At 39.7% G+C, this 16,587-nt stretch overlaps 1 protein-coding gene across 1 annotated transcript in view; it reads left to right on the top strand.

Moving 5' to 3' along the window:
• LOC104273992 (UPF0554 protein C2orf43 homolog) overlaps positions 1 to 16,587 on the top strand; it is a gene marked incomplete at both ends in the record, with an annotated part of 42,334 nt that overhangs the window by 9,269 nt on the left and 16,478 nt on the right. Inside the window, one exon of the mRNA XM_009869500.1 lies at positions 9,704 to 9,838. Within this exon, the coding sequence (XP_009867802.1) occupies positions 9,704 to 9,838 (135 nt within the window). The remainder of the gene's footprint in view (positions 1 to 9,703; positions 9,839 to 16,587) is intronic.

Genomic DNA, 16,587 nt, shown 5'->3' with positions numbered 1-16,587 from the left:
TCTTTCCCTGTGATGACAGGTCTTTGTGTCAGCGGGTAAGGTAGTAAGAGAGCAGCTTTCTGTTTCAGAAGGGCACACACCTGTATGTCTATGTATTATACCTGTCTGCCTATGTATTATACATGACTGTATTTTTTAGATTTGCAGTTGAACAGGAGGAAAAGCGTGGAAAAAACCCCACCAACCCTATCTTCCTGATACTTCCAAAGCCACTTTTTCCAGCTTTTCTAGCCACTTCTTTATCTCCAGTATGAATATTCATGGTTTAATTGTGAGATCAGTCTTATTTTCAGCTGACCATGTATTTTCTCAGCTGGCAGTGCATATAAGGTACTGTTAACTGGTGGAGTCCTCAGTGGTTAGTAATGCTTTAACTTTCAGACATAGGTTGTTTGGTCTGTTTGTTATTTCCTCATAAAATCAGAATAATGAAATAGGAGTCAAGTGTTTGAGGACTTATCAATGAGATATGCTGTCTCAACTGAGGTTCTTTGAGGGCTCTCCCCTTTATTTCACTAACCTAAATAGTTTCACTTCCCAAGAACATTGTTCATAGGGGATGACATTAATTTACCTGTACCTGTTTGATTTCTACTTTTAACCCCCCAAAATTTTGAATATATCTGTTGATTTTCCCCAGATTTTTTCTGAGATAGAGGACTCAAAATGAGACCAAAGAAAAAAGAGGGTGGCTAGAAGACATACACTCTGGTAGATTACTCACTGAAGGAAAGGTGCAAGTGCACTCTATCCCAAAATATGTATTAGAAAATTCAGTTCTTAAGACACTGCTTTCTGTTATTTTTGCTGTTTGTATCCTTCTTGTTTGTGAGTGATTTTTTAAAATATGCTGACAGTTGTTGTGCTTTGTTTACTGGGTCAGCCCACCAGCTCCCATTGTCTTTAGGAAAAAAAAAATCTTTCATTAAAAATAAAAACTTCCTCATGCAAAGAGGAGCCTGTATGTCAGATCTAGGCTTGAAATATGCCACTTTTGTTGAATTTCCCAGTGTTCCAGCAGTACTTCTAATGGGGGCTTGGCACATTTTAGCTTGTTAAGTTTGAGGAGGCAGAGTAATGACAAGATGGTTGAACATCTAACTGTCCTTGACAGTGCTTCCCTCCACTAAATCTGTGTGGCAGATGTGACTTAACTGAAGTGACTTACTGAAATTTCTCAATCCATGGTCTTCTCTGGTGTCCTCTCCCTGCTAACAAGATGTTGTTTTCAGCTCGCATCCTTCCTGCCTGACTCTGTGCAGCATAATCCAGGGAGGAAGTGATCCGTCTCCTGCAGCATGCCGAGATCTGAGTTGTCCAGAGTTATGAAAAAGTTGTGTTCTAGGGTGTTTTATTTGATCTGACCATTTAAAAAGGGGCATGTTTTTCTTCATGTGATGTCTGAGGCAGGAGGGAAGAAGAAATTACATTTTGAAGGACCTACAGTGAAGGAAATCCAGTGTTGCCAACCACATTATGTACAAATAATGCAATTAAAATGTTTAAAGCTACAGCACCAGTGCGTAATGTAGTTTGTCCTTCCTCACATCTCCTACCAGAAGTACCTGAGCTTAGAATCATAGAATCAGAGAAGTTGGAAAAGACCGCTCAGGTCATCAAGTCCAACCATCAACCCAACACTACCCTGACCACTAAACCCTGTCCAGAAGTGCCCTATTTACATTTTTTAACATCTCTAGGGATGGTGACTCCACCACTGCCTTGGGCAGCCTGTTGCAGCACTTCAGCAGCTTATAGGGATTTGCCTTGATATTAAATATTTTGACCTAGTTGTCTCTGAAAATAATAAAAATTACAATCCCTTTCAGATTCTAGTTAACGTGTGATCTCTTTTCTATCCCGACAGTAACTCCTGTGAATCAGTGAAGCTATATTAGAAATAAATTTCATCCCTTGTGTTCAGTGTCAAGAATAGGGAAAACAGTAGAGCCAAAAATTCAGTAAGTTATAGCTCTCGCTCTTGTTTTCCTGTTATGGGCATGATGATTTTGATTATAGTCCTGATTTCCATTTCTGAAAACAATCTTTGATTGTTCTTGATGGATTTAAGAACTCCCATAAGAATAAGTGAGTACCTTGTAATGCGCACTGAGATACTGCCTTCCACCTTTAAGTTTTAGTTCTGTTATCGCAGCCTTCTCTGAAGAGGCAGAAGCTTTTCACAATAGGTCTTGAATGACTAAACAACTGTGCTTGTGAAGTGACTTGTGTTTATGAACGAGGAAAGCGTTTGAGAGAATTAAATGTTTCAATTGCAATCTGCCTAGAGCATCTGCTTAGGACCAGTACTAATATCCCAACCACAAGGCCTTTTTCCTTAGTCAGAGATACTGTGGTGTCAACACGAAGAATTTTTTCCGAAGGCTGTGGATTGTTAGATCTAGGTTTGTCCATATGCAGAACAGTTTGTTCTTTTGTCTTGCATTTTTGAAGACAAATAACAAATGCAAATGCAAAATTTGTGCAAAATCACCTTAGAATATTTTGAATGTTATACTCACTTGACAGTCTCGTTACAGAAAAAATGCAGAAACACATTTTCAGTCTTTTTTTCTGAAAAAACTGTCTTCATATTCTCCTTTGCTGTTTGTTTCCTATCTGTCATTTTATTGTAAAAGCTACCTTAAAAGACCACAAACAAATCCAAAACCCTAATAATCCCAGAGCCGCCAAATCTGTGCTTTTCTTTTTCATAATTCTGACCAATGGGGAAATAATTCTGACAGTATGGGGAAATCTGTGATACAGATTTAAAAATATACTTTCTAGTGCCTTTTGAATGTACTGTTTGCTTCCTCCTAGTGTATTATTAAAAAGTGGTCAAACCTGCAGAGCTGTTTATCTTTGCAGAACAAAAAAATTGTGGTTATCTTGGTCTTGAATTGTTTATTTTTCTTGTCTTTTTCCTGCCGAAGTCTCATCAGGGTTGTGTTGTTGTTCAGATTTTTCATAGATGTTCCTGTGAACCCATTTGACATCAAGTCTCGTGTTCCTCTTTACGCACGTCCTTTGTTCTCTCCCCCTTTCAGAAGGAGACAAGGAGGTTTGTTTTCTGCTCGTCCAGCTCTGCTTCAGCCCCTGAAGCCGACTGAAAAACTCCCTCTGGGAAGTGGAGCCCCAGCGCGGAGCTCCCTGCAGCCTCCGCCTGTGCTGGGTGTAGGACAGGTTGGATCGCAGGGATAGGCCACATCTTGGGATGTTGAAAGAGGACCTACAGGGACTCTGTCAGGGAGTGTAGTGACAGGACAAGGGGTAGCAGTTTCAGACTGAAAAAGGGTAGATTTAGATGAGATATTAGAAAGAAATTCTTCTCTGTGAGGGTGGTGAGACACTGGGGTTGCCCGGAGAAGCTGTGGATGCCCCATCACTGGAAGTGTTCGGGGCCAGGTCCAATGGACGTTGAGTGATCTGGGCTGGTGGGAGGTGTCGCTGCCCATGGCAGGGGGGTGAAACTGGATGATCTTTAAGGTCTCTTCCAACCCAAACCATTCTGTGATTCTATGAAATTTGTCTTCATCTACCTAAGCAAATGCTTAGGAGACTGTTTATGTTTAGGTGTGTGCTAGGAGAACTAATTAAATGTGTTAATTTTTCATTTGCTATGGAGAAGATGGAACAAACATTATCAGTGGTAAGCACTAGAAAATCCTGGTTTCTACCCTTAAAAAACTATTCCATTATGAACTCACTTTTTTTCAGTTTTATATCTCGAACGTAACTCCCTTCCAAGAAACATTAGTTTACACATATATTTAAAAAAAAATTCAAGGTTTTTTTTTTTATTTATTTACCTATTTAACCCAATTGAAGTAATAGAGATAAGTATTAAAATACACCTGTGGACTTTATAACCCTTGCAATATCATGTGCAAGTATCAATGTCCAGTAGGTTTGCAGTGGGCAAAATAAAGATTTTAGACTGTGTCTTATCTGCCTGGGTAGATGCTGTCAATTATTCATAGGAGGAGACAGGCGTGTACTGTCACAAGTTCTAGCTGGGAATTTCTATTCACAGTCTTCAGACACAATAGTCACTCGGGCAAACCCAGCTGTGTTACGTTAATACAGGTTTATCAGACTGTCCAGGGGATTTCTTTAGAGATAAATGAACCCAAATTTGTCCTAAAGGTGGAATAGCGTTTAGAAAACAGCAAACAAGCTTATTTCCTTTGCAAAAGTCTTTACAGAATGATTATTACAAAATCCTCTGTGTAAGTTTTATAGCTGTGTCTAACTAAAACCTGTGCATGTCTATACATATGTATATAAGGGAAAAACACAAAATGTTCTTGAAGAACCTCTCTAGTAAGTTGCATTACAGGCATCTGGCTGAATCCATCTGAAATTCCCTATTTTCACAACCCAAGCAAATATATTCAGGTGCTTTCCAGCCAAATTCATGATTCCAGAGTTAGTTTCTGTGTAACGGCCTTGTAATTGTTTGTTCTTTGGCTGATGCTGCTTCCCAAGTGTGTGGACTAAAAATGGAATACAGGACAAAGAATGCCAGTCTCCCAGACATGCCAACAGGTGAAAGCTTGATGTGAGTTTATGATGATGATTCAAATGTGATTTGACGTATTCCATTTGAAATCTCTTGACCCTGCACGTCAGAGAAACCTGTGTGTTTCCTTTAAAGGGCTGATCATCAGCCCCAGTGTCGGTTTCTGCAGTTTGCTCCCAAGTGCGAGAACATCATTGTGTTTTTTACATTTTAAATCCTTCTGACATCTGCGTGGGCTGCTTTCCATTCATTAACATAGGGGAGTTGCATCTTCTTCCATGGTGGCTGGTCAGACGCCAAGGGCAGATTAAGTTTCCTTGAGTGAGGAACTTGTCATTGAGGCTCGTCGAGCTGGAGCTCGGAGCTTTGGCAGCTCTGCGGAGGCGCACTGAGAATCATTGCCACAAAAATGATTTTTTTGTGTGGTCCTGCTGTGCACCCCTCAAATTCAAATGTGATTTATGGCTGTTCTTTTTTACAATTTTTTTTTTTTTAAAAAGTCTGCATTTGTTTTTGTTGCCGGAGATTATCATGTAAATACAGCGGCATGCACACTTAATTCTGACACTGTGGATCATTTCTAAAATTAAACTCATGGTAATTGCTGGCATAATTTCCATTTCCTCAAAGTTTTCGGTAAACCTACTGTTGGCTGTGTATTTCCCTTCTTCTATTCATGTAGCTGCCTTTATTCTTTAAAGTCATGCTGAGATCCCAGAGCAGACAGAAAGCGAGTGCGGGAGGAGTGCATGAAGCACCCCAGCGGAATGGCAGCTACTGCTCCTGCCCGCGGTCAGGCTTCTGGAGACTCGGCTGAGAACGCTGGGGAGCGTCTCGCAGGACAGCGTGCAGAACCCAGAATCTTGTTTCAAACCAAAGTGCAAGAAACCTCGTCGCAGTTTGGGATGATGTAGCTACACATAAATTCCTCCTTCCTCGCTTCCCACCACTCTTGGCATTTGCTGTAGACTGCTGAAATAAATCCTGTCCAGTTTAGATATCCCTTCCAGAACTGCTAAGGATTATTTTCGATTTATGTTTTAGTCTCAATTTCATTTGAGTAAGCTGTATATATTTTTGACCTACTCCTTTCTGGACAGAAGACTTTTCCTATGTGTTTTCGTGTATATGTTTCAAACTTGAAACATTTTGTTGTTGTGCTTTACATTGTACATTCTTCAATAAATCTCAGAATTATTTTTGCACGACGTTATCTGATGTTAGTGTTCTCTTAATTATAGTTTACATTAATATTTTCTGTTGCAGAAGCATTCAAAATGCTTGACAACTTATAAACCGCAAAAGCTGTCACTGCTTGTAGGGACTGGCCATGGTCTGTGGCTTTTTAAACGAGCGTTATATGTTTGCATTCAGAATTAAGTTGGTTGAATTACACTGCTGGCACGTTGTATCTAAGTTCAGACTTCCCAAGTCTGAACAATTTCTTTTTTGAAAGTGCAGCATCTCAAATATTAGTGTTTATCTCATTTTAAGACAGGCCAAGTTTGCCTTTGTGACACATTGTAGAGGAAATCGTGTGAAATCAGGAGAAAAGATAGTCTTTAGCAGGGATATCCTGGGGCAGATTTTTACTTTGTACAGATTGTTCTCTCTCCACTGCTAGCTGTCTGCATAAGAAAGAAGTGGTTGCTATTTAAAATCTTGATTCGATGGAAAAAGCACTGACAAGGTCTTTGAAAGTGAAAAGGCAGACAAATGCATGTAATTTTCATGTTTTTAACTGTGTGGATGATTAAAGAGTAGTAGTTCCTGTATCTGCAGTATACAGAAGCGGAGAACATTTACCTCCTAATATAGCTCAAAGTTACACCTCTGCACATGCCGTCCTTGTACTGTGATGCTTTAACTGTGGGTGGAGAAGATCAGAAAAGGAAGAAGTGGATTCCCATCTTCAAATTCAGAATGGAAAGGCTTTGAGCTTAACGTAGAATAGCTGGGTGAAATGTCACGTATTGCAGAGAAGGTGGCAGGAGTCCTTTGGTTGTCCAAACTTCTGAGTTCACCAAATAAAGCGGCCCCACGGTGTTGTAATTCACTGTGTGAATTCTCTATTTGCCACACTCTTCCAATGAAATGCTTAGAAATCTACTGCGAATTAAGCTAATACGCAGTGTACTGTAGTTTTGTGTCTTTTTCTGTTACGGTCACCATTTATGGCTGTAGTTTAAATAGAGTCCTGAAAAAACATAAACGCTGTTGAAAATTAAGCACAATTGTGAGTAACCGCTTAAGATGTACTTGATTCAGACACCTGCAACTTGAGATTTGCTGGCATGCGTGAATGCCTCAGGTGCCCTGAGGTTCTGAGGATTGATGTGGTATTCAGATAACCGGAGTAACCTTCAAACCGTGGAGGTTAACACTGCATTTGCTTATAGTTTCCATTTTTTGACACTTAGAGGCTGAGTGAAAGGACAACAGGCAGTTTTGGTTTGATGTACTGGGAGATCCTTAAATGCACAGATGAGCACTGCATTGCCTGGTGCCTTTGTGAGGAACCTGGCAGTTCTTTTTGTATGAAATAGTCTAATTGAACAGAGTTTCAACTGCAGTGGATTAATCCAAAATATTACTGATCACACACTGCTGCGCATATTGAGCCCCAGTTATTTCCATTAGCAGTTACTCTAATTCTATTGTATGAAAAAATCTCTATCTTTTCAGGTTTGTTAGCTCCCTTGGAAGGATTTTGATGGATAGCAGCTGAAGTAAGACATAGAAAATGGCTGATTTTGCAGAGGTGTGAGTTTGAGCTGCATTAGGAGGTAAACATTCTTACAAATATTGTAGATGCAAGCTTTCAAGAGCAGGGGCTATTAATCTGCATTCTATTAAGGCAGTACAAATCTGGAATAGCTCCACTGAAACAGAGAGTTCAATAAAGAATAAATTTATATCTGCTTTACATATGGTGATTTCTCTACAGAAATCTCTGCTGTTAAAGTCTTTGTTAATTTTTCCTTTCCATTTGTCCCAGTGGTTCTCATTCCTAGGACTTCAAGGCATTTTGCAGTATCAGTATCAGTTCTAACAGCTGACCCCTCAGAAGGTCTTTTACCATGAGCAGACGCCTATGAAGAGTGGGGAGAGGGGGCTTCTCTTGCATTTATGGATTTTTATCTTTTACATTTACAGATTTTTCTCTTTTACCTGCATGAAATACACATCACATTTACACAGGATAAAAATCCCTTTTCCCTCCAGCAAGTATGAGAGTACCTTGAGCTCAGTGTAGTGTTTGAGGCAAAGCCTCGCTGTCCAGAAGCAGTTGTTACTTCACTGCTCTTCAGCCGATGGCTGAGCCCTGAGAGTATCGACACTTTGGGTTCAGCTGGCTGGCAATGGGAAAGAGCACCAAAGCGTCTAAGACAGCTGTTCCCATTTCTCCCCTTTTCCTTATTTTGCATTAATAAAGGAGAGAAAAATTTAAAGAAGTCTGGTTTTGAGATTCATTTCGTGATTCCTTCGTCTCAACTCCATTATATTCCAGGACTAAGCGCAGTGCCAAAACATCGTGATTGTTTGTGCTGCAAAAGACACACTTTATTTTGGATTGCTGCTACTTCCACCTTGCTGGAAGACAGGTTTCCTCTATGCAACATGAATCCAAGGAGCTTGACAGATGATGTCTAGGTTTGGTTTTATTGTCTCTGAGACCATCTTATGTATTATATGTATGTTATCTATATTTATTTGATGTTTGAAAATGTGTAGTTGTATGGAAATGCAACCCCTGGGAATTTTAAATTGTTTTTCTGGAAAATCAGTTTTTGAAAATTTGATCATGCATTCTGGAGTTACACAACAATTTTATGTATTTTTTTATTTATTTTTTAATTATACTTTACTATCAAACTTACAAAGAGATGCTTAGAAGCATGTAGCAACCAAGATACTCTGTTTTTTGAATTTTGACGTTTTGGTTTGGTTTGATTTGTTTTTCTTCCAAATCTGTGTACTCTGCTAAAAATAATGTTATTTTCAGATCAGTAATTTTATTTAGGTTTAAAAACCGTCAGAAACACTTTTGACATATAAGTGAGGGATGAAGCATGTGTGAGGTGTTGCCTAGAGTGGAAGGCTTCGCTTCTCTGCATGTGGTCACCTCTTGGTGTGAGCTGTGGCTTAAGCTCCTGTGCTCATGTCTGTGCTGGGGGTGGCGCTGGGTGCCTCGTGCCCTGTTGCTCTGTCTTCTGGAAGCCCTGACCAGACGGAATTAGTGAAGAGCAAAAAGATTGAAGTAAAAGAAGACAAAATGAAAACACCCGACATAAAAAGGGAAGAAATGGAATAAATGTAGTTTTTATCTCCACACACCATTTTTACAAGTACTCATTTGATTATAGTTTTGATTCTTCTCTGTCTCTATCAATACTTACACAGCTCAGCCTCTCTTACTAGAACCAGACTGATATGGAGTTCCCACAATTTTAGTGAGAGTTTTGGGGTTTTTTTTCTCTAATACTCTTTCAGTAGTAGATTTATGTTATTTTGGAATGTCATTGTCTTAAGAAGCAAACGCCTTTTTACACAACGCTGTTCTTGCTGCTGTTTGCTGTTGATGATGACCAAACTAAAAATTGCCTAGTACATGAGCTTCTCAGGCAGCATGGATGAGGACAGAGAAAATATGCAATTGCAGTCACAAAAAAAAATAATTAAGTTGAATGAATTTAAAATAAAATTATCCTCTTTTTTAGGATCAGTACAGACCTTTGTATTGTCAGGATACCACATACCTATTTTGAAGTGGTAACACAGCACTATCTGGAGGTCAGACATCTGGATCAAGTGATATATGCTGTAGTTTTTTGTGATCGTTTTATAAAATCTGAAATTTTCTTTGCTCAATTTGCACGTATTGGTAACTTGATGGGATAGATAAGGAAATCTATTGACTGCTGAGAGAAGGTATGTTTTCTTGTGTTGGGCTTCAATTTTAGGGTCTGGAATTTCAGAGTAATTCTATAAAATGTTTCTCGTGGGTGCTCAGTGGAATTAAATCAGTTCAGTAGCATAGCCTCTGAAACTGGGAAATGTACCAGAGTAAATAAATTAACAAATAGCTGTATAATGCCATTTAGTTTGCTTTGAAGCAGATTGCTCGCTGTTGGAAGGTTAATATTGACTGTTCTTGTATGTTCTGTTTTTTGACAGGTAACCCTGGACTGGCAGGTTATTACAGGACCTTTATACAGGCCTTATATTGTGGACTAAATCAGCAGTATCCCGTGTGGGTTGTGAGCCATGCCGGACATTGTAAGCCTCCTAGTGGTATGGAAATGATAGAAGGTACATACAAATACTTGGACCCTCACTGATTCCACTAGCAGAACTTGTCCTTATTAAAGCAGGATGACATATTTTTTAAATGTCTCCATTGTATTTCTACAGAACAATTGCATGAGAAGAGAAGTTACAGAGGAAAAGAGTATTTTATAAGTAAATTAGATTTGCTCGTCAAATAAGTGCTGTTATGCAAATAAAAGGGTTGGCTGATGGCAGTCTTTAGAGACAAGGTATTGAGAAGAAGGTGTAGAATGTGTTTATGTTGAGAAGAGTAGATTGGAAAAGTACATTTTTTAATGATGTGTCCAGTAAATCAATATCATTCCTTAGGACCGAAAGGTCCAGCAACGTGAAAAAATGTGAGAAGTTTGAAGGAGGAAGGCTTTAGCTGCTTAGCATAACTTTCCCTCACTAACCTTTGCACCTGAGCTTTTAGGCCTTTTTATTGACTTTTTTAATCTTGAAACTGAAACGTGAAACCTGTATTTCTTTGGTAAAATTCCTGCCAGCCATTGTGTTCAAGTGTCAAACTGCAAAATGCCGGCGCTTCCTCTTGGTAGGTGAGAAATCCCTAGGTTTGTAATTTCTGGTATAATGTTAGCCCTGGGTTACCCATAGAAGTCTGGCAACTGACTGGGGCTGAGCAGACTGCAGAGAACATTTGCAGGTCTCATAACCTGCCCTGGGATCTCGTCTGTGAGCACGTAGTTAGTGAAAAGAGCCTTTGATAGTGAGAGATGTTTGGTGGCTTGAGATACCTGAGCTCATTAAAATGGAGAGATGTGTAGATGGAGCCAGCAGGGCTGTTGTGCAGCTGTCCCGCTTCCGCTGTGACAGGCCCTGTGCCACGAAGGAGAATGGAAATCTGCGGGAAGGAGAGCATCCAGCAGGAAAAAGGGGGCTGATACCCCCTCTGCTCTGCCCTGGTGAGGCCACATCTGGAATATTGTGTCCAGTTCTGGGCCCCTCAGCTCAGGAGATACAGGGAACTACTGGAGAGAGTCAAGCGCAGCCACAAAGATGATGAAGGCAGTGGAACATCTCCCTGATGAGGAAAGGCTGAAGGAGCTGGGTCTCTTTAGCTTGGAGAAGAGGAGGCTGAGGGGTGACCTCATTAATGTTTATAAATACGTCAAGGGGGAGTGTCAGGAGGACGGAGCCAGGCTCTTTTCAGTGACGTCCAATGACAGAACAAGGGGCAAGGGGTAAAAGCTGGAACACGGGAGGTTCCACAAAAATGTTAGAAAAAACTTTTTCACTGTGAGGGTGCCAGAGCCCTGGCACAGGCTGCCCAGGGAGGTTGTGGAGTCTCCTTCTCTGGAGACATTCAAACCTCCTCTGGACATGTTCCTGTGTGACCTACTGTAGGTGATCCTGCTCTGGCAGGGGGCCTGGACTAGATGATCTTTTGAGGTCCCTTCCCACCCCTAACGTTCTGTGATTGTGTTATTCTGTGATTCTGTGAAATTGAACCTCCAGCTGACTTCACTGCAGCCTTTTGCACTGACAGTGCTTCTGTGAGAGGGGTGATTTTCAAGAATGTGGTAGCTTGCTAGGATGGTCAGGTCAGAAGTGAAGCGCCGTAAGGACTGACGCTGTGTCAAATTTTATTCAATATGTTCACCCGTGACCTGCAAAATGAGAGTAAACAGTGAAATCTCTGTTTGTGGATGGTGCTTCATAGCATTAAGTTACTGGGAAGATATTAGATGTCAGAGAGCTACAGGAACATCTTACAAAATGTAATTAGGGGGAAAAATGATGGTAGACAAGTGTCAAGGTAGATAAGTTTGAGTTAATGCATCTAACAAAAAAGATCTCTGAACTGTGCCTGGGAGTTGCTGAACTTGGATTTCATTTGTAAAACTCAGGAAAGATACTGACATGGACACTTCTCTAATGTCATCTCTCACTGCAGTGACAGGCAAAATTTAAGTCAAAAAACATTGGTCACAACCAGTGTTACTGACAAGGCAGGAGACATGGTTTTATTCCTGTATATAACCATAGTGGTCCCATATCTTCAATATTAAAGTGCAGTTCTGGTGAGTGTCTCAAGGACAACATTTTCAGAGTGAAGTTGGTGAGTATGTGGAGAAACAAGAGGGAGGAAGCAGCTTTCTTCTTAATGAGAGGTAAAATGGCTCTTTGGCTTGGGAAGGAAAATGCTTCTCAGGACCATGACTGAGGTTACCAAAATCATGACAGTAAGCAACAGATTCAGTAATGGCCACTTAATGGTACTAGCTGGTTTAAGACAGATAAAGTATTTTTTTATGTAACAAATCTAGGGAACCAGCAGTGGAAGCACTATACCGTGGGCAAATGGTACTAGCAGGCTTAAAATGATAAAACAGCCTAATGGGTGACTGGTCCATCACCAGCTGCCGAAAAAGCCAAAGTTCTTTGCAGTGCAGGTGCATGGCTGTCCTCACTTTGAACACTGACCTTCCCTCCACCTCTGTGTTCCTCCCGATGCCAGTACCATCACGGGGCAGGGTTGTGAGCCTTAGAGATTCCAAGCTAGGGGAAGGGATGCAGACAGGGGCCAGGCTTGTTTTCTCTCACTGAACAGCTTCTACTCCTGTCTCTGCTGAGCCTGGGGGACTCGCTTGCCCGACCCGCTGAGGCGTTTTCAATCGTAGAATGGCCTAGGCTGGAAGGGACCTCAGAGATCCTCCAGTCCAACCTCCCTGTCATGGGCAGGAACACCTCTCAACTAGATCAGGCTACTCAAGGCTCCGTCCACTTTGGCCTTCAACACCTCCAGGGAGGGGGCAGCCACAACATCTCTGGGCAATTTATTCCAAAGTTTTGCCACCCTCTGTGCTCAGTATCATGTGCCAGGATCCGGACTTACTGGTGTACTTGTGCTGCAGCACCACGGAGCTAAGACAAGCACGGAAAGCCACTGATGGGTAGTTTATAAAATAAAGACATTTATGAGATTGTTTTCATATTTATTTTATAAGGAAAACAGGAGCAGGAAGCTCACATCCTCTCATTAGTATACGTTCAGACGGTATTCCAGAATATTCCCTAGGGAGCCTTTTTTCAGGTTAGTCATCTAAGTGTACCCTGAGAAGTTTAGTGACCTTTGCAAATAACGATGTTACTGCCGTTGCCACGGGTAATGCGCCGTTCTTTGCGGTAGCTTTGAAAGGAACTAAAGAGATATATTGTTTGTTTCATACAAACCCAAGGGGAAGCATAAGGTGGCTAGAAAGCCGCTGGTTTATGACAATGTAGGTTGCCTGCTGTAAGAGAGGGAGAATTACCCCAAATCTCTTCAATCTTATGAAGAAAAAAATAGGAAAAACAACTTTTGGATATCAGAAGCTAATTCCCTGTCTTTTAATTATTTATTGCCAAAAACGTAATTTTGTTGAATTGACTGTAAAGGTGTGATGAAACCACTAAACTAAAAATTGAGCATATGTGCATTTTCCCAGGTGACTGAAAGGAATGGGGAGTCATGGGCTCATTGCTCATGTTCTGCTTCTGCATCCCACAGGAGTTCTTACTTGACATTTTGTTGGAATTATAGCAAAAAAGTCTCAGAACTCCAAGGTCCAACAGTAGCAAATGCAGAGGGGCAGATAATTCTGTTTTGTGCAACTTTTTGTTGCCTTCTAGGTTCTGAATTTCTCAGTATAAAGGATTGTGAAAACCACATCAGTTATTAATATGCTGCATAAAATCAGAAGGGGAATATTTTTGGCAAAGAACCGGGCACAAAACTGTTATTGTAAAAATTCCATGGGTTCTTTCATGCTTCTGATGGGCATTTCATAATGCTGCACATAATATATAATTATATAAATGCGTAATATATTTATAGATATATAAAAATTTATACATGTACTAATGCATTTCTAGTATTTTCTTCATGCACCCCACTATGCATACACCCTGCTTTGGAGGCCACTGATTTAGAATGTGCCAGCATTTAAATAGTACGCTTAACATATAAATGATGCTGCCTGTAAAGTAATAAAGGGCTTAAAATGAAGCAAACTGTGTTTCATTAATGTGTCTGGTTATATTTAGATAAAGTAAATTTTTAAAGTCTCAGACAGACTAAAGCAGGTTTTCCAACAGCAGCTGTCAATCACAGACTAATTCCTAATTGGCTGGAGGCATGTCACACAGGGATTTGAAAAGCGAACAAAGCTACACTCTTCATTTTTACTTCTGTGTGATACCCTTCTATTCAGAGAGCTCTTGCACGCTCTTCTCCAGAGAGACACACAACATTAATTGAACAGTTCGTTGCTGTAATTCTGCTCTTAGCAATCAATCCACTGTGCAAAAAGATTTGAAACTTATTTTTACTCAGTGAATGTAGTTTAAAAGTTATGCCTCGATTTCAGCTTCCTTGTCCTCCTCCTCCTCGGCTTTTGAAAAAGCAGTTATGAACTCCACTGTGAGAGCAAAATGGGCCAATATCAGGCCTTAGGTGCAGGCAAAGAGGAAAGTAGTTTTCTAGCATTATTTTATTTTATTTAAAACTGGCACAATCTGTACATTCTATAGTACATTCGTATAGTCTAAAGTGTTGCTTTTTTTCATTTTAGTGCTGGATATTGAGACTTTGACTCATAGTTTTCCTGGTGATTAAAATGTTTTTGTCTCTTGAACAGGTGCTACCTAGGAACAAGTTATTTTATAATACTAAAACCTCTTGCCTAATTACTTATTTTAAATGTTTACCATGCCAAATGGATTATGATTGTATTGTAAATCTTGTTAAAGTGCAGATTTTGGGACATCAGTTGGTTAATTTCTACTTATGAAAGGAAAAATGTATACAAATAGTTTGTAAAGATATGGCTCATTTTCCTTAAAAGTAAAGTCAATAGGCAGATAGTCTCACAGTTACATTTTTTTAAGTTCTGAAGCTTCTTTTAATATGTTGCTCTGTTGAAGAATTTGCATTACAGTCCTTTTGAGATTTCTTTTAAGATATTCTCCTACATCTGTCCAAGTAACTTAGTAGATGTTGTGAGGATTAATTTAAAGTGGAAGTAATAATTTCCTATGTAAAATCTTAGAACCATGAATCATTAAGGCTGGAAAAGACCTCTAAGGTCATCAAGTCCAACCGTCAACCCCACACCACATGACCACTTAACCATGTCCCAAACTGCCCCGTCTACACGTTGTTTGAACGCCTCCAGGGACGGTGACTCCACCACTTCCCTGCACAGCTTATTTCAGTGCCTCACCACTCTTTCTGTAAAGAAATTTTTCGTAATATCCAACCTAAACCTCCTATGAATGTGTTAAAGGTACCCTATAACTCAATGCTGTCACTGTCAAAACAGAATGCTAGCATCAGTAAGTTTGTATTTTTCTAGGGATTAGAGAGGTGGTCTTTTGGCTTAGTTGCAAGACTGAAAGCAGATCATGTTTTCATGGTACCTGGTCATCACTGAATATTTATTTTGTAGGTGGTGAAGTCAGAAGAAAATAAACTGTGTTGCATTGTTCTCTTTTAAACGTATGATTTTCCTTAAACAGGAATAGAAAATAGTTTAAGGAAAGAATGAAAAAATACTTTGGTGCTTTGTAAAGAAATTAAATCACTGAATAATCTTACTCTTAAATGCTTTGTAAACTTCTTAATTTACAAAAAAAAAAGGGTAAAACTGAAAAATAAAATTAAAATAAAAAATATTCCATATTTATTCACACACAAATTATTCTGTCAAGACAGCAGTGTAGGTGCTTAGCTTGTGGGGGTGGGCATTATACTACAATATGAATTACGGGGACTGAAGCTCTGTATTTATATTACAAAATCCAATTGAGTACAAATGCTCGAGTGCTGCAGAAGGACTAAAGATGCATGTTTATGAGTAGCTTCTCTGATGCCAATGAATAGTAGCCAGTTGGAAGCTTTTCAACAGCCTTTCAACTTCTTTCAGTAGGAAGCAAACTGCTAACTAAAGCTAACACATATCAATGAAAAAATCCTGAAATTATTCATTGCTAATTCTATACACATTGCTAATTCAAGTGCTGTGTTATGAATATCCCACTTTTAAATACTCAGTCTCACCCAGAATTTCTTCAAAAACTGTGGAAAATGGGACATGAGATAGGAAACCCTACACTCTCAGTCCCTCTAATACATCTCTTACTCGCCTTTTTTAGCAACCTTTTTGCCAGCAGTCTGTGTAGACACCAGGTCTGCATACGTAGCCAGGTCTAATTCTGTGCACATCTGCTGAGCGTTGATAAGAAGTATAACATCTCAGACAGAAATAAGAATGGAAAGACACAAGTTTGGTTTTATTTTTCCTTAGGACCACCAAGATACTTTTCTACATAGTGACATAATGTTGAGAAGCAAAGAAAAACAAAATCAGAAATAAATATTTAATACAAATACTTCCTATTGTTTTAGCAAGGTATGTTTATCCTTTGGATCAGATTTGAAACTGGTTTTTCTCTTGTTTCTGAATCAGTACAGGTAGCTTCTGAATGACAGGGAAGTTTGAGGGACATTCTTAATAGCCAAGTTACAAGATGAAATTCTAGCTTGATCTTTAGCGTACCATGGACTGTATGTTCTTAAAATCTATTAAAGTATCCTTAGTTCATTTTCCATGGTAAAACGTGGTGGGTAAGAATTGATTTATAGTCTACCAAAAGAATGTTTCCATTGCTTTCTCTTTATTGAGGGAGAGTAGGGCCTTAAGACCATTTTGAAATTGAACTATATCCTTCAGAAGTGCAATAGGAAA

The sequence above is a fragment of the Apaloderma vittatum genome, unplaced genomic scaffold (assembly GCF_000703405.1).
Source record: "Apaloderma vittatum isolate BGI_N311 unplaced genomic scaffold, ASM70340v1 scaffold4815, whole genome shotgun sequence".
Classification (NCBI taxonomy): domain Eukaryota; kingdom Metazoa; phylum Chordata; class Aves; order Trogoniformes; family Trogonidae; genus Apaloderma; species Apaloderma vittatum.
Note: the sequence above shows the minus strand (reverse complement) of the source record. Positions and strands in the feature narration are given on the sequence as shown.